A 24,400-nucleotide genomic window follows, 5' to 3' on the forward strand; every position below is an offset into this window, starting at 1 on the left:
GTATGTAGTAGTTAAAGCAAAAAGCTGGTTTGTCTATGGACACACCTTGCATTGTTGCAGATGATGTGATCGTGTCATCTACTATTGAATTTTGCTGCAATGTTGCTGAGCAGAAAAGCATTACAGCAAATAAGAAGGGTGCATACTGGGCCATCTGTACGTAGTAACTGTGCACCTCTGACTATAAATACTTTAAATGTGACAGATTTCCCATTGAAAGTTGGACAATTTTTAATGAAAAGAGTAGCAGATACTACCAAGGAGAATGTAGTTGTTATGTTGTCTAATAATAAAAATTTGAGCAACCTCAGTAAAGCAGTCATTTGGTTGCTGGATGGTACCTATATTACTAAAGGTACAGTTTGTAGGCAACTTTATACTATCCATGGTTTAATAAAGTATGGTGCTTATTCAAAGTCTGTTCCTCTGGTGTACTGTCTTATGACAAATAAGTCTTTGCAATCCTACAATTTCACGTGGCACTGTTTATTTGAGTTATTAAGTAACACTGGTAACACTGTTGTAAATATGTTTTATGTGATTTCAAAATAGCCGCCATAAAAAGCTTATGAATGAATGTCACTGGTGTGGTGAGCAAAGGATGCTTTTTTCATTTTGGGCAGAACTTATGGTGTAAGGTTCAGTCGTTGGTGTTAGCTGCACTATACAATGGTAGTATGACATTTCAGTTACACGTTAAGAAGCTAGCAGCACTTGCGGTTTTGAAAGAAAGTGAGTTATACCAACATTCAACATGTTGAAAGAGGACTTTCCAAGTGAAGGCAAGGATTTACTGAAATACTTTGCAGAGTGGTACATATTTGGAAAACCCAGGAACTTTACTACTCATACTACAAGTTGTGTGAGGTTTCCACCATTGCTTTTGATATCATTCTGGAATCTGCCTATTTTGAAAGCAATGTTTTTACCAAGAACACTGGTCAAAGCCTGGCACAGGAGATTCAAGTGCCCAGTAGGTAGATATGTGACAGATTTATTTGCTATAATATCTTCTATTGTACTTGAACAAAATAGAGTGGATGATGCGAGTACATATGGCTTCTGCATGTCCTTCATCACCTAAGAAATACAAACTTATACAGCAGCAAGAGCAATTTCAGTGCGTGTTTGAGAACAGGCAACAGTATTCAAATATGGAGTATATTAACGCAATTACTACTTTATTAAAAATGTGAAGACTTCACTAAATACCATCTGATAAATGAAGTAATACTTTGGATTAACTGCACTATTTTCATGTTTTCCATTTACTTTTTGGACAATTCTATAAAATTTTTATCATTGTGGCTATGTTGAACAGGATGAGGGTGTGCACTGTCACATTCGCTGGTTAAGTTTTTCGGCAATGTGTAACTCGGCAAATTGAAGTTCAGCAATATGCGTTTTTGGCTGAGTATTCTTTCAGACAAATGGTGTCGGTAAAGTGGAATTATATAAACAGATAGATATATGGCTCCCTATCAGACGATCAAGTTTTTAGAAACTTGAAATTCATATGGTTGGGGTCATATGATCGAGTTTCCAAAAAATTGAACATCCAAAAAACCCCACAAATATCTTACTTTTTTTTTACATTTTGCAGAGGAGAAAGCCCTCCTGCACTCCCCACTCACTGCAAATTAAATATACCAACTCCAACGAAGAAAAGGGTACATTTTCTGATCTGCAGTGTACAGCGATCTCCACTCAAAACCTTTGAGTTTTCGAAAATTCGATAATATAGTCCCGACCATATGAATTCTGAAAACTCAGTCATCAGACAGGGATTCATATACACATATATATATATATATATATATATATATATATATATATATATATGATTATAGATGTAGATAAATGTTTTTATATAGATATAAAAAAAATATATATATATATATATATATATATATATATATGGGTCCACGACAGATGAACGAAATGCCGGATCACCGACGGCCACAATGCTGAGATGACATCACCGACAGCAGATATCCCTGACAATGGTGAGTAGCGCAGAATGGGAGTTAGTCCTATTCCTTCACTGTAGTGCGATCTCGGAGTTGGTATATTTAAGAAGGGGGGGGTGTGGGGGGCACAGGAAATGTGTTCCGTTCCATAATACCTTGACTTGCCTTTCTTAGGGATGTCTGCTGTTAGCGATGTCGTCTCGGCGATGTGGTCATTGGGAAGAATGCCCTTTCCTTGTGTGATCTCAGAATATATAATACCAGGGTTATGGTGGGCAGACTCCTCACATCGGGAGGGTGCGGGGGTCTTAGCCTCCTTGCATGCTCCAAAGTTATTTATTTATGCAGTATGTGTAACATAGTATCAGTATTTTGTTTTCAACTATTTCTTGTGGACATTAAGTGCAATAACATCTGCATTTTTCATTCTTTTAAAATATATCTGATAATAAGGAAAGTTTGTGACTTTTGATCACTGATATGAGTTCACTTAAAGATATATATATATATATATATATATATATATATACATATATATATATATATATATATATATATATATATATATATATATATAGTATTGCTGTTTACATTGCCACAGTGTGCCGGATTGCGTGAGCTAGTGGTGAACATCATTTTTTTTTTCCTTTCTCCCAGTGTAATGCAACCATGGTTGGCCATTAATAAATTCTTTACAGACCTCACTAGAAGTTAAAGGTACATCATGAGTGTTGATATTGGCAAGGCACATATAGGGTCATGATTGCCCAGGTACAAAATACATTTTCCCATTTTAGTTAGTTAGTTAGTTAGTTAGTTATAATGAGTTAAACAAAGTATGTTTAGACCAGTTGTGGTCGATCAGTTGTGTATGCATATTCTTTAAGATAAAATGACATACGAGTTTGTGTGTGTGAGTGTTTGTGTGTGTGCATATACTGGGTTGACTTCCTAAGAACTTAGGAAGAAAGTTCGTATATAGCAATGCCTTTTTAATAGCATAGGTAGAAAGTAGCAAAAACTGGTGTATGTGTGTCTTACCCTAGAAAATGTCACTCAAAATTTAAGCTGTATGTCAGTTTGCTGCATCATAATCTGAACCACAGAAATGCCTATAGCATAGTGAAAATTAATGTAAAAATCTAAGAGTTCATATTTGAATTCATTACTCATCACCCTTATGTGATCCTCCAAAGTAATGATGCTGCCAGTATCTATCAAATGATTTTGTAGCTATTTTTATGCATTGTATTTTGAAGAATTTACAAGAAAATGTTTCATTGTCTGTTGTATATCTGGGTAGCATGCTTTGCTGTTAACTGAAAGGCTGGTGGTTCACAACTTCCGGGGACAGTGTTACCTTATTTACTAACTATTTGAATCATGACAGTTTATTTAACAAACATTCTTATATAAATACCAGAGAGCAGCACATGCTCTTATCACACTAATTACCTTTGTGGTTATAAAATACTGGTGGGCATTAATAAATTCATTACAGGCCTCACTAGAGGTGAGTGGTAAATCACAAAAGCAGTTATTGGTAAAGCAATGATTGGCCTACATTGTAATTAATCTGATCACCCTGTCCTATCCTAATGTACAGACTAGATGAGTATCATCAGTAAAGGCCCAGTGACCTTTGGACATCTGCTAGACATAAGCCAATATATATAGAGCAAACTTTTCTGATTGCTGTAACGTTATTCCTCAGTGCATTGTCTCTGGATGAGTTTGAGTTTCACAGACTGTCCAACTCTTTTCCTTTCCAGCAGCTTCCGTTATCTTGTTATCTAGTGCACAATGCATGTTTGTTTCTTGTCGTAAAATCCATAATATAGAATAGAACTGCTCTCACTCCTGTTGTCTCTTTCTCTCTTAACATCGCTGAATAACTTTTAAAGGGTAATTTGGCTTTGAGTCATTAAGTATACAGACACTTCATATTATAAATATACTTAACAGTAATGTATATACTGTTTGTCTAAGGTATTAATATATATCAGATTACATTGTCCTGAAATTTGTAGTAATCCTTTAAGTGAACGTAAACTTTACTAAAGCGAATGTTAGCTATTGATGCACTTTATGCATATACTTTCTGATAATAAGCCATCATATGCTAAAGTTAATCTTCAGTGTAAAATGAAAACATTATCAAAGTCAAAACAGAACATTGTGTCTATTAGAGTTGCTTGCATTCTAGAAACTCACTACTCACTCATTGCCACTTGCTCAAAAAAGCAAATGGTTAAGTAGCCAGTAGTCCAGTCTCCCATTACTACATAGCCACTCCAACATCCCACACTTTGAAACTATATAAACCTAGCAGAACCCAAACTCTAACCTTAAAACTCATACGCAGTTTCCAACCCAAGTCCTTTCTCCTTTGCCATAACTCTCTACTCTCTCCATAAACCAAGTCCCCAATCATTGCCTAATCTTAAAACTCAACCCCCTCTCTAGACCTAAATTTCGTGATTGCTCCTTATCCCTAAAGTTTCCGTTCTGCACCCTAATCCTAAAACTCCCTTCTGCCTTCCTAACCACAGACTCCCTTACTGCTCCCTAACCCTAAAACTGCTTTGCCACACCCTAACTCTAAATCCTTCTCCCACTGCCTCCGAACTGCTGCTTGCCTGAACTTAGATTTTTGTACGTACATACATAAAAAAATGAAGATAATAAAAAACAACCTGAACAATGCTTACCTTTTTTATATCTTAATCAGACTATCCTTAGTTCTACAATTGTATCTTTCTACTAAAAAAAAAAAAAAACGACATTAACACTTTTTGAGTTTGATATGCACATTTAATATCAGAATATTAGTTTTCTTTTGTATGTTTTAATTTGCTGTAAATATTTATGGTATGCCTACAGGTGGATGAATTAATATTCTGTGATCATCAGTTGTACAAAGCATGATGAGGATTATAACACTGATCATTGCTTTCCACAGAAAATCTCTGACAATTTCTAGGTGTGCACAGGCATTGACTCCTTCCTTTTGGGACATTTCTCCCTTCTTTGAGATGAAGCAACCATGGAGTTGGTGTGTATATATATATCAGAGGGGGATGTGGGGTTGGTCTCTCACCTGCAGGGCATAAAGGAGACCTTGCCTCCTGCAAAAAAACACTTCTGTCTTTTGTATTTTAGGCATTAGTTTTCAGCATTTTGGATGAGTGACTTTTTTTTATTTACATGTTGGAAAGGTAACATCCTGTATTACAAAGACTGAATGTTTGAAAGTAAATCACAGCCGCAATGGGAGAGGGTGCATCGCTTACTTACCGGCAGTCCTGGAAAGCTATCATTTTAGGTATCACCCCAGTTTGATAAACTAATTCATTTTATGAAAAAAATAACTGAACCCACATACAGTGAAAAACTGCTACAGGAGCATGCAGATTTGTAATTGTCATGATTTGGATTAAGAATCGAGAAACACCATCTGCATCATTATCAACACCATACGGTCGGATGGCACGATGCCAGGGTAATCCTATGGGCTAGGCTTGTAAAGGTCCCAGGGCCATTAGCCTAGTACACACCTATGAACCTATAAACCTATGATTTTGATTGGTTAAACAGTGTTTGTTTGAATGCTGGCTATAGTCCCTGAGCTGAAACTAAAATTTGACTGCCCCATTTATAAAATTAAATTAGATATAAAGATAGCTAGATAGATAGATAGATAGACAGACAGGTAGATATGTAGGTAGATAGAAAGATAGATAGATAGATAGATAGATAGACAGATAGATAGATAGATAAAAGTTAGGTAGATAGATAGAAAGATAGATAGATAAATAGATAGATGATAGGTAGGTAAACAGACAGACATAGATATGTAGATAGATAGGTAGGTAGAGAGATAGATAGATAGATAGATAGATAGATAGATAGATAGATAGATAGATAGATAGATAGAGAGATAGAAAGGTAAGTAGATAGACAGACAGATAGATACATAGGTAGGTAGGTGGATAGGTAGATATGTAGATATGTAGATAGATAGATTCTGGGTAAACTGGTGGCTCAGAGAAGTTGGAAGTAACTACAGTGGAGTCACAAAATTCAGCGTGCAGTGGTTTTGGTACTGAGAAGGCACATGAGCTTTCTTTGGATGTATTGTTTTCTTCTGTGGCTAATGAAAAGGCAGTAACCCTTCCTTTGCTGAATAGAGATGTGTTGATAGATATTATGCAAGGAAATAAACAAGTAAACTGGAATATACAAAAGGCCAACTGAAAATGCTAGCAGAGGTTACAGGAAGCAAAACAGGGCAGGTACTAAAATAAGTGATTTACAAAATGAAACTATTAAACTCCTATAGACTAATTTAAATAACACATGAAACAGTGTAATCAAACAATATGGCCATGGGTGACTATGGTAGTGGAATGTTAGATATGAAAACTATAGCTTAGCATTGATGACTATAGTCATACCTCTACAAGTGCTATTCAGGAAAAATGTCAACCCCCTTCAGACCTGATAAAGAAGAGGAAGACGTGTAGTTGGAGACACTGCTTTGTCTGCTTTGTAAGTGAAGCAAAATGGTTTGGTGTCTCTAAGTCTTGCTTTAATAGATAAAATACAACACATGTTCCTCCACTTCATCCTATTGAAATGCAAACATCATGGCTACAACGAGAGGAAACTTGGATATGAGTCATCCTATTCAAACGTAGACATCGTGGCTACGAGAGGAAACCTGGATAGAGATCAAGCTGGTACTGTGATCGAGTAATTTGCTGGTACTGTGATTGAGTAATTTGCTGGTACTGCGATTGAGTAATTTGCTGGTACTGCGGTTGAGTAATTTGCTGGTACTGCGATCGAGTAATTCAGTGTAAAGCATTAGCATTACATTGTAACAGCTGTTAACTATTATCACTTTTATCCTACTTGTATTTAATTTTGGAAATAATATTTTCTGTTCGTTTCTATGTTATTATCTTCATATTATTCCATTACTTTCAATATCATTTTATCCTAGAAACTTACATCTCCATGTCCTTCTATAATAGTTTGAGTACAATCAAAAATATACCTCATTAATACTACATTTAAAAAAATAGTTTAGAAGATCTAGAGTTCCTTGATGCTCAATCAAATATATGAAATGATACCAGTCACAAAATTGCACCATGCACCTGTTTTCCAATATCCTGCTTAAACTTTTACAGGGCTGTGAATATGCTGAGTCTATACCAGAAACTAGAGAAAACAAGGTTTTAAATTGCATTCTTGAAAGGTAATGATAGGGTGCTGGCCAGGTACAGAATGTACATATGCCATCAGTTGGTAAGTACATGCACCCCTTTGGGCAATAAGATCAAAAATCATTGAGAACCCCTTTCAATATAACAGCAATACAAATGTGAAAATGTACAATGTAATTTATTTTATTTATGCTTTGTTGAACAGCTTAGTCTCACTAGGTTAGTAGCCTGTTTTCAGGGGAGACCTGAGGTGGTATTTAAACTACTAGGAGAAACTAGATTTAGGTATTAGGGGACTTCTCCTACTCATTTGTTGATGGAGGGATGCTTTGCATTCTCATACTTCCAGCTTCCATTCTATGCCGCAGTGGTACAGCGGTAACATTGTTACCTCACAGCAAGAGGTTCTCCCATTCGATTCTCGGCTAGGCTTGGGAGTGCCTTCGGTGTGGAGTCTGCATGTCCTCCCCGTGGTTGGGTAGTGTTCGAAAGACATGCGTGCGTAAATGGGCATGCCTTCGTTGAAGGTTGGGCATCGAACTGGCACCTCAGCATTTCGTAAAAATCTACTGCCAATCATTAGCGGACCAGAGTTCCGCTGTGGTGATCCCTTACCGGGAAAAGCCGAAAAGACAAACAAAAACTTCCAGCTTCCATTCTGGGCATAGTTAAGGCTTAGAGAAGCTGGAAGTAATCACAATGGAGTCACAGGATTCAGTGTTTGGCATTTGTGACATTGAGAAGGTAGTCAAGCCTTCTATGGATGTATCATTTTCTTCTGTAGGAAATCTGAAGTCAGTTGAACCTTCCCTTGCAGAACTGAGATTTATTGAGCATCGTGAGGAGAAGCGCAGTATGTGCCGTGGTGAGGGGAAGATGATCAAGTCCTCTGAAGGTATTTCAGATGTCAGATGCAGCTGAAGAGAATGTGTTCAGAGAAAAGGCAGTTAAGCCTTTTCTTGATTTTGGTAGTTGCAAACAGGTTGCGACCTTCAGTACCTTATAAGAAGAGAGTGATTTATAAATGCAGTAGTTTCAATGCATATAAATATCTACCAGAAGAAAGTAGTGCAACATAAAATTATTCCGTATGTAAAACCAGTTGGCGATGTACATGTAAAATCTAATATAATATATAAAATACAATCCATTGCATCTTCTAAAAAATTGTGTATTTGAACATAGGTTAGTAGTACTTGTGGGCCATTTTAAGTCTAGCCAATTACCCCATGTGAGAATCAAACCCTGCACCTTGTGTCTATAAGGTAAACACCTTAACCATTACGCCAACCTCCCACTTAGTACAAACATTGAAAATAAGTTTATATGATAACGTGTGAAGTATTAATAGTAACTCTCCTGTAAGTGCTGTAAGTGCAACATTTCATCTAGCAACATGAAGGGAGTGACAATGGTACTAGATAACTACTATTGTGTGTACCTCCACCCCCCTCCCCTTACAAAGGGATGAAGGTACTGAAATTGATTTACTAAACTCTTTTTCATATTTTATTTTAAGATATCTGAATCTGAGTCAAAGGGAGATACCGGGTCATTTACTATAAACTATTCTGCTGAAGAGGCAACGATGTGGCACAAAATGTCAGAAGTAGAATGTTCTGGAAAATTACTGATGAAGCTGAGGGGTAAGGAACACAAAATAGGACGTGCACAGGCATCACTGGACCTGTAATCAAGGAGCCTCAATCTTCACCACTAGCACCAGTGAGGGGCATCCACAGACTTGAAACCTGAACAGTAAGAACAGAATAGGCCAAGATTCTTGAGGTGAAGGAGATGAAGGCCAAGATGGTGATGAAGAGGCTAAGATGGGTAGTAGAACGTATGCTGTGGGATAGATGAAGAAATGGAGGCATCAGAGCAGAAGCCAATGTAGTCCAAGTTGTACAGAAGGTCAAGGAAGACTGGTCGGAGAGGTACAATCACAGGTTCAGGAAAGAAGAAGGTACTTTAATAAATAAGATTTGGCAGAGGCAAAAGGAGATGATTAGGACTCCCAGCCAAGAGATAGCTGGATTGCATGAAAGAACATTTAATTTATTTATTTATTTGACATTTGTTTACTGGGAAAGTTCAACTAGGATAATACCCCATTTTCATCAGAGGCCATGGGAGAAAAGCTCCTCATTAAAGTAATACGATAGCAATTAAATACAATTATTTCAAAGACTAATACAGAAGAACAGCATACTGTCTAAGTAACCTATACATGCACAGCACAAATATTTCATCAGATATAGCAAGATGAAAAAGACCATTGTCAATAGATGGATTGTCAATAGATTTGCAACAGATAAGCATGACTTGTGAAGAAGATAGGAGAAAGACTCTTAATACAGAGATGTGGCAATAGCTCATAAAATACCCCAGCCTCATGTAAAACAGGAAACTGGGACACTGACTTTGACTTTAACATAATGTGTTGGCCTTCAATGAGTAGTAGTTAATTGTTAATTTAACTGATTTTTGTTTAAAATGTTAATGGATTATTGTTTAAATGCTTCAGTTGTATGCTCAGTAATGCCTTGAAAGGCAGAGTGCCCAGACTTCATGGAATTCAATAAAGCAATGTGCTTGGTCCATTTATTTATATTTTCCTCTTTCTTTATTTATTTCTGACTTTAATCTCTAATAGGTGCTGTGGCCCTCAATACATAAGAAAGTAACTAAGTAAATAAATAAAAATAATCATTTGCAAATATTCTGCTTTAGCAGAAATACTTCTAGTTTTCTCGTAAATATTGCAGAAAACAATAACATTCTTCTTGGAAAATCTGACTATGCCATAAAACAAACAAAATGCCAGATGTCAGGGCCACTTGAAACATGGAGACTTAATTTACTGGCATATATAAAGTTTGACATAGCCATTTCTCAAAATATTCCTTTTTCTCTGATGCATGTCAGTCTTGGAGTTAGTATGTCTGGGGGGGGGGGGACTTGTCCCTACATCAATAGGCAAAAAAATAAAGTTAAAAGAGAACAGTTTTTGTGTGTGGAGCCATTACTAGTGGTTAAAAATATATTTCATTTTTATAAGAAATGTTTAATGTTTGGCATCTGAAAATGTAGTTATCCTATTTCTTTTTTTTTTTTTTTTTTTACTTTCACTATGTAAGAAACAATAAACCCAAAATGTAGTATAATTCACTAACATTAAGGCATGTTATAGTTTATGATACCTGTATTTGGAGACTCATGTTTCGTCCTAAGAACCAAACCTTAGCTATAATGAATACATTTCACTATAACTATGACACAGATTTAAGCAAGTGTCACAGTGGCCTTATTTATGACAGAACTTGTTTTTAAATTAGCACAAAAATGTCATTTTTGCATACACTGACTAAAAAAGAACTTTCAGTCGGTACAGTGCTGAAAGGTGTCAGAATCAATCAGTAGGCCTCCCAGTGTTTATTAATTCCAATTAATGTTAATTATTAGTAACATGCTATTCTGTTTTTCATGCACATCATTTTAGAAATATCATCTTCCTGTGCCATTATAATGCCTGATTTATCCATCAATCTTTTTTCATCCCATGTGTTTACAGAATGATAGATTCCTTTTAGCTTCCACTGTTAGCAGCAAAGGCCGGCATGTCATGTGCAGAGCACAAATTCACCACATTGATTACTATAATTATAGCAGTAGTTACAATCTTACATTTCCTGTTGGCCAGGCTAATATAACAAAATAATTATATCTTATACTTCTCTGTTTTAATTAGTAAAGGATAAGAATTTTGCATTCTTACCAAGACATAAATAATATTATACTTCGTTATAATTTGTGATTATGAACATTTTACACCTTGTAGACCTATTTTTATTTGTACAGCTTGTAAGTGTATATATTCTCTGTTTCTGCTATGGCTTAATCTTAAGACTTCCTACCTTCCCTTTGGAGCACAGCTGTTAATCCCTCACTGTATTCTGCCATTAAATGCTTGTGGTAAATATCATTCTTTGATTCTTTTATCCCAACTATCCACTTCTTTTTCTCATTTTGTTATAAATCGCTTGAGAATGTGTAAAATATATTGAAGATATCACATGCCTCATAGGTTAATTAGTTGATTACCTGCAGTTATCTTTAAGCAATAACCCATGACTTGTTATGGGTAATGCCGGACTTACCCACAGATGGTGTGATTTGATCATGAGAGCGAAGCTTGGGCCTTCTCCTAGGTAGCATCTATTTCTCAGGCCATAAGGAGAGTTGGCCTAATGATATCACAATACATGTCAAATAAGTGGGTTTGTCTCTGAGATGTGTGGTACATCACTGGCAATAGTTTTGTTTTGAGAAGTGTCATCTGGGACATTAACTACATTGGTTCTGTCAGACAGACAGTTGGCTATCTACCTGACAGTATAAGGATTTACATTCATATTTGCAAGCCTGCCAGTAATACCTGCATTGGGGATAGTGCCAAGGCCTTGACCATGTCCAGATATGCTACATGCATCTTAGTGTTGTTTAAGAAGCATGTTGGGTAGATGTTGACCATGTCCAGATATGCTACATGCATCTTAGTGTTGTTTAAGAAGCATGTTGGGTAGATGAAGAATTAGATAAAGAAACCACTTTTCACTAACAAGAGGGCTTTTATTTTGAAGTGCTTATTATAAAAACAAAAGTCTTGTTCGACTAATAAAATCACAAACAGACCCAAAAAAGATAAAAGTGTACTACTTACTCATATTGTAGATATATTAATGAATGCACTATACTTTGTCTTGGCAAAACTTTTGCCTAAACTGTTAATAAAGATTATACCTTTAACAGTTTAGGCATTTCTTATATAGCAAAATGTCAAGGATATGATGCATTTAATACAGACAAAAGTATAAGAAAATTTGGTAACATCTTTTTAAAAAAAAGAAAATTCACTAACCATATTTGTGATTATTTATATACAGTTAGGTCTAGGAATTTGGAAAACACTTTATTGCAAAATTCACTGTATATTGTTAGTTTCTGTTTAATGTGGTACGCTACATTTTGTTCTTTTATTCTGCAAGTCCACCATATTCAAGCTCAGTCTGCAATTATACTTTTTGCTTGATTTCATCTCAGAGTCACACAGTTAAGGTAGTAATATCTTACAGACTGAATGTTTAGCTTTTCTTAACCATTTGTTGACTCACTGTAGCATGACACCGTTAATAATTATTCATGTGGGCTCTTTGCAAAATTGTCATTCTAGATCATTCATACGTGATGAGTAAAGGCAAAGCAGGAGCAAAGTGAATGAAGGAGATATTTTAGTGCTTCCAACTACTTTCTGAATTTACCTCATACACTTCAGCTATACTCCTAATTCAGGAGCAAAAGAAAACTTTTCTGATGTACCCACCATTATCAGCAATACACTGTAAAAACCTTAAACACAAATACACATTTTGTAACTAGCATTGTTTTTTTTTCTTTTTTAACACATGAAGCATAATCACATTTTCAAACCATACAGAAATTCTGTTTTGTGCCCAACAATAGCAAATGATTACTTTTTATTTCTCTTGATCTTATCAAGTGTAAGAATAAAACAGTAAGCACATACATTCCACGATTATCAGACAAGTTAAGAGCTGACCTGAGGAAATTAAAAATTGAATGGCATGTTTTCAAAAAGAATTTCTGATTGTATATTGATTTTGTAGTGCTGTTGTATAGCGATGCTCTTTCTTTATCTGTGAATTAACCAGAATGACTCTACAAGGAAGGTAAAAAATAATAGCAATTTTTTTTTTAATTTATAAATCAGTCAGATTGATTGCATGAGTAAAACATTATTGCAGAATTTTCTTTCCTTCTTTTGTGGATTTTAAAGACAATGAGTAACACACAAATGTGTGCACATACGTGCGCCCGTGCGCGCGCGCGCGCACACACACACACACACACACACACACACACACACACACACACACACATACACACATACACACACACATACACACACACACACACACACACACACACACACACACACACACACACACACACACACACACACACACACACACACACACACACACACACACACACACACACACACACACACACACAGTTTCTTGTCTTCTATTTCCCCATTTGTCTATCATATCCATTTGCCACAGGCACATGACTTAAAAAAGTACATTAATTTAAGTTATCACATGATAAAATAATTTTAAACATGACAACAACAACTGCAGACTATCTAGCTGATATTCCTGGATTTGGCAGTTTGTATAATGTTTATTTTATTCATTTCTTAATTTGGTAAGATACTAAACATGTCTCTTTCCAGGGACAACCCAGGAGCACTATTAGGTTAAGCACTTCCCATATTTTTAGCTAAGATCAAGCATAAGTGAATTCCTCAGTTACACTACATGTAAATGGAAGTGGAAGGAATCAAACCCTGTCTTCTAGAATGCAGGAAGGAACTTAATAACAGTGTAGAGCCTTAATATTCTGCACTAACTGCCAGATACATATAAGAGTAAGATGTACAGATATCTCACTTTAACCTAACGCGGCCTTATTTTATTCCACGAAAATTGGAATATTTAAGTGCAATGCATCATATTTAGCTTAATTTTACTGTCATTATCATACATGATACTTTGCAATAATTCTAACTCTCCTTACTGATATAAAATGGCTTGAAAACTGCTTTAATGTTTTGGTTGTAATTTAACACAGCTATATGATGGGTGCATTGTGTATTGTTATGTCATGTTCTAATCAAAATTCGACATAATTCTATTTGTTGGCTAGGGTCATGTCATATTTGTGAAGTATTCATTCCTTGGCATATTCCTGTTAAAGGACTATAACAGGAAAGTAAATCTTACTCAAAATAATGCACCACTGTTACTTATTATATCAAGCTTGTACATGTCAGTTTAACCAATCATTATGACTTCTCATTTCTTAAAGATGTTATTTTTATTTATAGAAATTAGTTACTATCTATATAAAAATAAAATATGCAAAAGGTAAGTAACCTCATTGTTTTCTATATAATACGCATGTCACTTCTGTGTTTGATAGAATTGTTCAGTAAATAATTAACTCCATCACTGCAACCATTACAAGCATCAAAGTTCAGAGAAAGCCGGGCCACATAAAAATAAGTAATACTAAATAATATTGCCTTTTTACAAACATCTCAGCATAGGGTACAGTCAGTGGTAATATTGCTGTGTTTTTTTTTTCCATAAGGATTATAATGATGAAATCCGCCAGGAGCAATTGAGGGAGCTGTCGTATCTGAATGGTTCTGATGAGTCCAGTAGAGGGAGAGGTGTTCGAGGAAGGGGGATTCGAGGAATTTCAGCAGCAACAGCAAGGTACAGTGTTTAATACGTATTTCTAAGTGTAATGTTAAGAGACAAATGTGTAGTTGCAATGGCCCGAGTAATGCAACACCTAGTACTGTTTGAAGAACAGTAATGGAATATATAACATTACTACTACTATTCAAAACTGTACAAAAAGTAAGTGCTATGTGCCACCATAAATACCTGCCTGAATTTGTGTGTGTGTGTGTGGGGGGGGGCACAGCCAAAGACTACATGAAAAACTAAGGTTTTTGTCATACTTAACACCATTGAAATTTACTTTGAATTTGATGGTAAGGAGATATTTTATTCATAGGATCATTATTGTTTTATTTATGTATTTGTTTGTTTGGTTATTTATTTTACCTTTGTTTATAGGGGTAGTGCACTGCTCTTGGTCGGCGTTTTAGAGACACAGTCTAGGAACAATAATCATGCTTTAGTTTTAAATCACTTGACACCAATATCCACAACTTTTATTAAGTTTCTGATGAAGGTGTATTCTCTTATTCTAAGGTAGATTGAAAAATACATAATTAGTAAGAAGATGCAAGACCACACATATGTAGACCACATGTGAAAATATCATCATGATATAGTACAATCTTCATTTCCTGCATGCATGTTCTTTGGACCTTCAACTCCATATGATATCATGTAAATATTAAAATCACTGTCCAAATCTATATAACTCTCTTCATTTAATTTTGTTCTATTAGATTCATAGGTTCATTGCTTCATAGGTAACAAAGCAAGCAGTAATGCCCAAAAGGCATGCATACACTCACACACAGATAGAAACATACACACACACACACACACACACACACACACACACACACACACGCACACACACACACACACACACACACACACACACACTTTTTTATGTTTCATTTCATTTTTACGCTCGCTAAGCATTAAAAGCACTCCTTAAAAAGTCCAAAATAGTGTGTTGATTTATCTCATTCTCACTCATATGCATGCATACACTCACACGCACAGGCATAAACACACACACACTTTTTTTTATTTTACACTCACTGAACAGCAAAACGTTTGCTCAGCAACCGTAAAATAATAGCGACTGTTAGGTTACTTTTTGTCCAAGCTCTATGACAGCTTAATACACTGCTATGAAGTCACGGACTCATTTTTTAGTGTGTGTTACCTGTAGATTAACAGCCTGCTGGAGAACATTCATTGTCTAGTCAGGGTGCTAATCTACAGGTCGCCCATTATCTACTGGAGAACATTCACTGTCTAGTCAGGGTACTAATCTACAGGTCGCCCATTATCTAATGGACAAATAACCACTAGGGCCCTTACAAGCCTAGCACTACATCCCAAACCATTTGGGTCCCAAGTAATATATATAAGGACATTTTAGTAGACAGGTAGCTAAGGATTTTATGGGGGGTTGGGGTGTTAGTTAGGATTATACTTTTCTTACTGATGGCTTTTGTCCATAAGGCTCAAGGGGACCAGAAAGGGGGTAAATTTCTGATTTCCCATCCAAATTTTATTTGAACTATGTCAGGGATGTATTCTGTTTTTTCATGCATGGGGAGCCTATTCCATAGTGTGGGAATCCTTTAGGACACATATTTGTCTCTCCACCAGGCCCTGTTTGTGTTATAAGTGAAGTTCAGATCCCTGCAGCTAGTGTTTCTGGGGCTGTTTCTTTTGCACATGTGCAACAGATCCATCAGGGCTGGAGCTATACGCCAAGCAAAACCTCCTCTCAGCAGCCCATGGAAGATTGAATGCAGTGACAGTGCATTTAGGCAATCAGCAGAGGACATGGTGTTCATGCCATGAATTCCCCTGGTAAGAATTTTTTTGTGGGCATGCCAGCTGTGGCAAATATACGGTGTGATGCTTGCCAAGGGGGGCATTGTATTCAGTTATAGATCTGATAAGTATAACTTCCTATAAGTCAGGTGACTTAGCAACAGTTTCCTATTGTCTTACCTACATGTTGGTCAGAGGCCAGACTGCTGTCTACACATGTTCCCATATCCTTTACTACTGGGTTGACTCTTGGGGTGATTTAATCAATGGTGTATTTAACTTGCATTGACAATTTATCAAAGGTCAATATAAATCATTAGTGAGCCAGCTGCAGTCCAGTGAGTTATGTAAGGATTTATGCCTAGTTTAGAGAGCTTTTCAAAAAATACCCAAGTGGGGTACTGTATTAAATGCCTTAGCCAGGACAAGATATACAGTATGCACTGTTTTACCCTCATCCATTGCCTTGGTGACCCTATCAAAGGAGTATACCAAGTTGAGTATGCATGACCTTCCCTTAACAATGCTAAATTGGGATGAGTCCATGTCTGTAGGCTGCCAATTTCGTTATCATTTCCATGATAATTCATTCCATGTATTTGCATATTAAGCTTGTTAGATTTACGGGTCTATAGTTCGCTGGGTATGTTGTTGGTCCAGCCTTGTATAGGGGAATGACTGTTTCAAGGCTGTAATTGAAGAGTAGCTGAAGTGGTCATGGTAGGTCATGTTTTAGACAGTTTAGGAGGCAACTAGGAATGTTGTAGAGACCCATGGAGGTGGAGTTCTTGGCTTTAGCAAGTGCTGATAGCTGATGCTAAGTATGTTGGCAGAGAGGGTGTGGGATTCCACCTGATGAAGTTGGGGGGTGGAGTGGGATGTTGAAGTTTGAGTTGAATTTATCAGTCAATAGATTTGCTATGTCATCCTGAATGGTGTAGATGGTACCGTTCACCACCAGTTCAGCACATGGTTGTGTGTTACCTCTAAGGTTTCCATATAGAATACACTCAAGTTTTTAACGGGACAAGCCATATACATATTCAGCATTAGAATTTGTCATATCTGACTCACCTATCATCTGTAGCCTCTCTCCCAACTGGCATTCCTCAGTTTTCAGTTGAGGAGCTAAAAAAAATCCTCTCTCTCATCCATCACTCTCCGTTTATCTTTTTAAGAAAGGAGGAGGTGTTCCTGGTCCCCTACCTCCATCATCAGAAAAAAAGGTCTTCTTTCAAAAACTGTAGCAAACTGCTTGCTACACTTGCTAAACTTAGACCACAGAAGTAGCACTGAAGCATGCATTTCAGTCCTGCACAAGTTATATTGGGAATTTGCATACCAGCTTTCAGAAATGTCATCACAGAAATAAATCAGAACTATACTACAAATTGATCGGCATCTGTTAATCACACCTCCTAGCAACTTTTGCTCAGGGTGGCTACCCCTTTGCCATACCCTAGCTATGCTTATCCACTGAAGGACTGCAGCAGTTTCTTCAGAATGGGACTGCAGTGTATCAGCCTCTGTTGAGAACACAGGCATCTGTTTCTCAGATACCTGAACTTGAGCTCCATTGAAGTATGAGAGTGTCTGACTTTGATTGGATGGCTTCTGCACATGCATAGACTAGATTCTGATTTATTAGCCTCCACAGGAACAGACTCTTACAGTCCAGTGCAGTGCAGTGTAAATTCAGTTGTGTAAATGATACCCTGATGTGCAATGTAAATTCAGTTATGTAAATGGTGCCCAGATGTGCAATGTAAATTCAGTTGTGTAAATGCTACCCTGATGTGCAATGTAAATGCAGTTGTGTAAATCATGCCCAGATGTGCAATGTAAATTCAGTTATGTAAATGGTGCCCTGGTGTGCAATGTAAATGCAGTTGTGTAAATGGTGTCCTGATGTGCAATGTAAATTCAGTTGTGCAAATGGTGGCCTGATGTGCAATGCAAATTCAGTTGTGTAAATGGTGCAGCAGCATAGCCTACAACAGGTAAGGCAACCCATAACAATCATACAGAAAATATAAGAACAAAGCAGCTGGAATTTTATGTAAAACAAGAATGTGGCCAAAGTACTTTTCCTACTTAAATTACTAAGAGGTCATGATAACTATGAATTCACTCTTTAGGTACATTTAAAAATGATATCCTATACAGGTATCATGTGCTAGGCCTCTGTATCATGTGCCAGGCCTCTGTATCATGTGCCAGGCCTCTGTATCATGTGCCAGGCCTCTGTATCAACATTTCATGTATTGCTACTGAGGAAAGCTATAAGCTGAAACCGGTCTGGTTCTAATAAACATTTTTGTCTTCATTTTTGTATCATTCTGCCTCATTCCCTGGTGCTGGCCTTTTTGTGTTACACTCTGTATCATGTGCCAGGCCTTGGTATCATGTGTCAGGCCTCTGTATCATGTGACAGGCCTCTGTATCATGTGCCAGGCCTCAGTATTATGTGTCAAGCCTTGGTATCATGTGCCCATATAAATTAAGGTATTTTATTCCATATTATATATATAATGTGGGAAAAAATGCTCCACTCAGGTAATAATTAGCAGACCCTTTCCTGACAAGATAAGTTATATAGCCAAAGATTGTTGCAAAAGAAGCTTTTTGAAATGAACAGCTCCCAGAAAATGTAGAACAAAAAATGGACCTTGTGAGAATGTGTAGCCTGGTAAGTAAAATGGTCCTTCCCAAATCCTTTTTAAGCCATGAACCAGGCCACAGGGCTAGTGGGAAGTTAAAATATGTATACAATGACAAAATTCATGTAGCTAGTCAAATACGTCTTGTAGAGGATAAGAAAAAATGGAGTACCCAAGGACAAGTCAACAGAAAAAATGTATATTCTTCACAGACATTGACCAAACATCAGTAATGACCCCCATGTATGATACTGCATAGTATATAGCTTTCAAAGATGTTGGTAACCATAATTTGGAAGCCATGTAAACTAGACTCTCTCAGTTTACCCGATGTAGTGAAAGCTTATGCCTCCTTATTTTAACCATTTTGACAAAAGTATCTTACAGCTCAGAATCTGGAGCTATGAGGCAGACATCTTATCACTAAACCCCCATGTTGTGTCATATCTCACAAGACCAATTGCTTTTAAAGGTGCCAGTCAAAATCCTTTCCACATAATTCTACACTCAGTACAGCTTAGCACGCTTCTATCTATTTATGTATTTATTTAATTTATTTATTTTCTATTAGCTGATCAAGTGGTTTAACTAGTCAGATGACCTTTTTTAGTCATTGCCCAGGCTCGTATGACTAAAAAATATATGAGACAATTAATATAACTAAATAAATATATGAGACAATTAATATATATCTTACACACTTACTTCAGTATCTAAATTAGTATATTAAGTCACTTATAACAGTACATTATAGAGTTAAATGTCTACCAGAAGTCTAAGATAAAGTACTCTGCAGTAGTCAAAATAAATGGCTAGAAAAGGCATGTATCATTGTTGAAAGCAACAAAGGACATGAAAGTTCAATTCTCACAGGTCTGACAATGAAAGTGTGACTATAAAAGAAATTCAGCAAATAATTGAAACTCTCTGTAAGCATTTTTGTAGGAAGATTCACCTTTTGCATCCTTATTGTACAGACTGTACCTCTGCCTCCCCCAAACCTACATTAATTATAGTCACTTGCTTACTTAAAAGTTGACAATGAATGTAATTGTTTACTTGATGAAGACTAAAATCCTTTAGCATACATCTGACTATAGCGACAACAAAGAAATCAAAAAAAAAAAAATTCAAAGAAAATGTAATAACTATTTCTACTGCAGCAAAGTGCATTTTCGTTTTATCACTATTACACACTCAATGTTCTCACTTTCTCACTCTCTCATTCTACTTGCACATTTCTTTTGCCTGGCATTATGACAAAGCAGACAAGGATAAGTTTTCCATGTGTAGAAATACCTTTGTATTAATTTCTACATAATTTAACAGAACAATGATGTAAATATAGAGAAACATGCTGTTGTAAATAGTGGTCAGAAACTTTACTCATAACATCTTTGCTTTAAATTACGCATTTGTGTATCAGGTTATCTTCTTTATAATTCATTTCTTTGTTCACTATAATTTTATTTATATGATTATTGTTATTTTTCTTTTACTTTTTTTCAAGTTTCATTACTTTTGTACACTAGTTGCTTCCGGCTAGCTAGGGTCATCGCTGAAATGGTCCCAGGGCCAGCTAACTTACTCAGTTAACAAAGTTTAATAAATAAAACATTAAAAACCATGAGAGCACGATATTTGTGGAGGGGGATTATTATGAGGGACTGTAACTTTAGACTTTCACACTTTCTTACTTGCTATACCAGGACTCATAAGTAGAGTTATCAAAACTGTAAGAGAAACACGCATATTAAAGATAGCAGTAGTAGAATGAGGTGAGAGCAGCAGCAAAGTGCCAGTAAATACCTCATTAACCCTTTTTAATGCCTCATTAAACCTTTTAAGCACAACCTGGATAACTGGAAGGGGAGCAGAAAATATACCCTTGGGATTCCACCTGTGTCCCTGCTGGACAGTGGCATAGGGTGCTGACTTGTTGGAACATGGGCTAATTTTTTGGCTAGACTTGTAAGGGCCTCAAGGCCAATAGCGTAGTAACTTCCTATGATCCTATGATAAATTATCAGGCATTAGACAATGTAAATATATGGGGCAAACTCTAGTCTAGCATGCACACAAATGCAATAAGCAAAAAACAAACAAAAAAAAGCAGTTTGTAAAAAAAAAATCACCCTTTGAATAAACTTGCTTCACCATGGACTTTGACATGATTAGTTTAAGATGACTAGATTCCATCTAATAAGGACTAATATGCCATGGACTAACATATACTCTAAACTTCAAACTAGTTATAATAGTGATTTGAGCAAGAATGCATCCATAAATATACATACTGTTTCAACTTTGCAATTATTTCAGTCTCAAAAGAAGTGAAATGTGTACACCCTGTTTATGCAACTCAGTAACCTTTTTGAATTCCATCATAGCTGTAACATTGTGCTCCAGTATAAAGATGGGCAGGCCCATGTCATGCTATCAGGCAGTATAGGGGACAGTCATATAATAATTAGCCATGTGCTCTCTGCCTTGGTCCATTCTCTAGGAAGGCATCCATATATCTCATGTTTCATGAAATCCTTAAGACATGTAGATAAGCATAGCCATTCCTACCACATTGTGGTAGTGACCATGGCCAAAAGGCTGTGTTCAGTCATTGCAGAAGAGGTAATTGTTTGGAATTTTAGTGATAAGGTATGGTCAGTAGATGTGTGTGAGTGTCCATGTGTGTGTGTGTGTGTGTGTGTGTGTGTGTGTGTGTGTGTGTGTGTGTGTGTGTGGTGTGAGAGAGGGGTAGTGAGGTGTTCAGTTAGCTCTGTGTGTGTGTGTGTGTGTGTGTGTGTGTGTGTGTGTGTGTGTGTGTGTGTGTGTGTGTGTGATGTGAGAGAGGGGGTAGTGAGGTGTTCAGTTAGCTCTGTGTGTGTGTGTGTGTGTGTGTGTGTGTGTGTGTGTGTGTGTGTGTGTGTGTGTGTGTGTGTGTGTGTGGTGTAAGAGAGGGGGTAGTGAGGTGTCGAGTTAGCTGTGGTGTGTGTGTGTGTGTGTGTGTGTCTCTATGTATGTATGCGTGTGTGTGTGTGTGTGTGTGCGTGTGTGTGTGCATGTGTGTGCGTAATTTCCACCGGAGTATAATGATGTGTGTGTATGTGTGGTTGACTGAGGGTTGGGGTGACTGTCATATCTCAGCACACTCCTAGACTAACAAACATAATCTACAACACTGAACAGAGGGAAGACTAGCCACCAGGGAATACCACTGCTATGCCATAACAGCATCTTACACTATGGGGATGGGGGGCCCTAGAGACCAGGGAATACGACTGTTGTGCCAAAACAGCACTGTAACACTATGGGAGTGGGGGGCGGGGGCACTAGACACCAAGGATTACTATGCTGTACTGTAACAGCACGTTAACACTATGGGCAGTACTACTGCTGTGCCAACAGCACCTTAACACTATGAGGATTTGGGGGGCATTAGACAACAGGGAATGCCGCTGCTGTGCCATAACAGCACCTTAATACTATGAGAATTGGGAGCCACTAGGGAAGACTACTGCTGTGCCATAATAGCACTGTTATACTATCGGAATTGAGAGGGTACTAGATATCAGGAAATGTTACTGCTGTTCCATAACAGCACTGTAACACTATTGAATGGGGGGGTGTGGTACACTAGAGACGAGGGAGTACTACCATTGTGCCATAACAGCATCTTAACACTATGGTAATTGAGGGACACTAGACACCAGGGAGTACTACTGCTGTGACATAACAGCACTGTAACACTATGGGATTGGGAGGTGGGGGGAACTAGACACCAAGGAATGCCACTCCTGTTATATAACAGCAGTGTAACACTATGGGACTGGGGGGGGCACTACACACCAGGGAGTATTACTGCTCTGCCATAACAGCACTTTAACACTATGAGAATTTGGGGGGGGGGGGCAGTGAAAGTACTAGACACTAGAGAAATCAATTTCCTATTCAGAATGGCACTTTAACAATACAGGGACTGTTGAGTGGGGAGAGCACTAGATACCACAGATAGGATGTGCAGAAGACTCGGTGACAGGTGTGGGAACTGTCATGTGTGTGTGTGTGTGTGTGTGTGTGTGTGTGTGTGTGTGTGTGTGTGTGTGTGTGAGTGTGTGTGTGTGTGCATGTGTTTGAATGTGTGCGTGTATGTGTGCGTGTGTGTGTGTGTGTGTGTGTGTGTGTGTGTGTGTGTGTGTGTGTGTGTGAGTGTGAGTGTGCTTGAATGTTTATGTTTGTGTGTGTGTGTGTGTGTGTGTGTGTGTGTGTGTGTGTGTGTGTGTGTGTGTGTGTGTGTGTGTGTGAGTGTGTGTGTGTGTGTGTGTGTGTGTGTGTGTGTGTGTGTGTGTGTGTGTGTGTAGGGCCGTGACTGAGTAGAGATCAATGTCCAGAACTTACATATGATGCAGCCTTCAGGGTTAACTACAGTAGGAAATGCTGAACTGCACTTTGGTGTAATAACTGCATTTTATAAGCATGCAAATGTGCCAAGAATGAGGTAGTGTGAGTGCCTTAATGGATTCCTAGGACTGATTTACCTCCCAAACAAATTTACCCCTAAACATTAAATTATACTCATGACTTTCTAAAATAACATTGTCGCAAAACAGAGATTCCTCTTTGTTAGTTTCAGTCATGTTCTACTGTCTTAACCCTTGTATATTTAGAGTCAGAATGACTACATCTCCATATATATAAATCATTCCTTATTTAATTGCCTAATATGATGGAAATCCTCAGTGATAAACTGGCAGTGTTATTTCTCTCCTTCATCAAAATCATCCCATCAACTTCATCATAAAAAGTTGTTTTGTAAAGTAAGCCTCCACTGACTCCTTTCTGAGATCACTGTATTTTTCTACCTCAAACTTTATGCTGCATACTATATCAGACATACTTAGCTGTTTGGAATGCATTTTAAGATTTTCTAATTCATTGACAGATTTCACTCACAGTTCCTCTTCATTCACATTCAGTTGCACTACATCCCTTCTAAACTGTAAAGTCTTTAACTTTTCTTTTTGACATACCTTGGATAAAAGGGAGTACTAAACAACATAGTGATCTCGGTATATGTTAAGTTACCTGTTTTTGAAGATTCAGGCTGTTCTAGAACATTCTGGGAACTTAAAAATATTACTGTAGGAGAAGTGCAGTCCTACTCAGAAGACATTATTTTTTTTTCTAACACATGCAGGCCACATTAAAGTGACTTCTGAACTTTAGCCTTATATATATATTCTGTGCGTAGCATCTCTTTTCTTGGTAGAAAGGAGAAAACAGAGAAAGAAAATTATGAATGGAACAAGAAAAACAAAACCCTCATAGTGATAAAGAACCTCTTTTCCAGTGTTTTTCACCCTCAGGCTGAATACAGCTTCTTAATT

The 24,400-nt window shown here is 37.1% G+C and overlaps 1 protein-coding gene across 2 annotated transcripts in view; it reads left to right on the forward strand.

Moving 5' to 3' along the window:
- The window catches only part of KHDRBS2 (KH RNA binding domain containing, signal transduction associated 2), a 2,078,353-nt gene that overhangs the window by 1,205,900 nt on the left and 848,053 nt on the right, over positions 1–24,400 (forward strand). For both annotated transcript variants that reach the window (XM_044063332.1, XM_044063333.1), the window contains one exon: positions 14,444–14,571. In XM_044063332.1, coding sequence (XP_043919267.1) covers positions 14,444–14,571 — 128 coding nt within the window. The remainder of the gene's footprint in view (positions 1–14,443; positions 14,572–24,400) is intronic.

The sequence above is a fragment of the Protopterus annectens genome, chromosome 2.part1 (assembly GCF_019279795.1).
Source record: "Protopterus annectens isolate FY-2018-M chromosome 2.part1, PAN1.0, whole genome shotgun sequence".
NCBI classification, from domain to species: Eukaryota; Metazoa; Chordata; order Ceratodontiformes; family Protopteridae; genus Protopterus; species Protopterus annectens.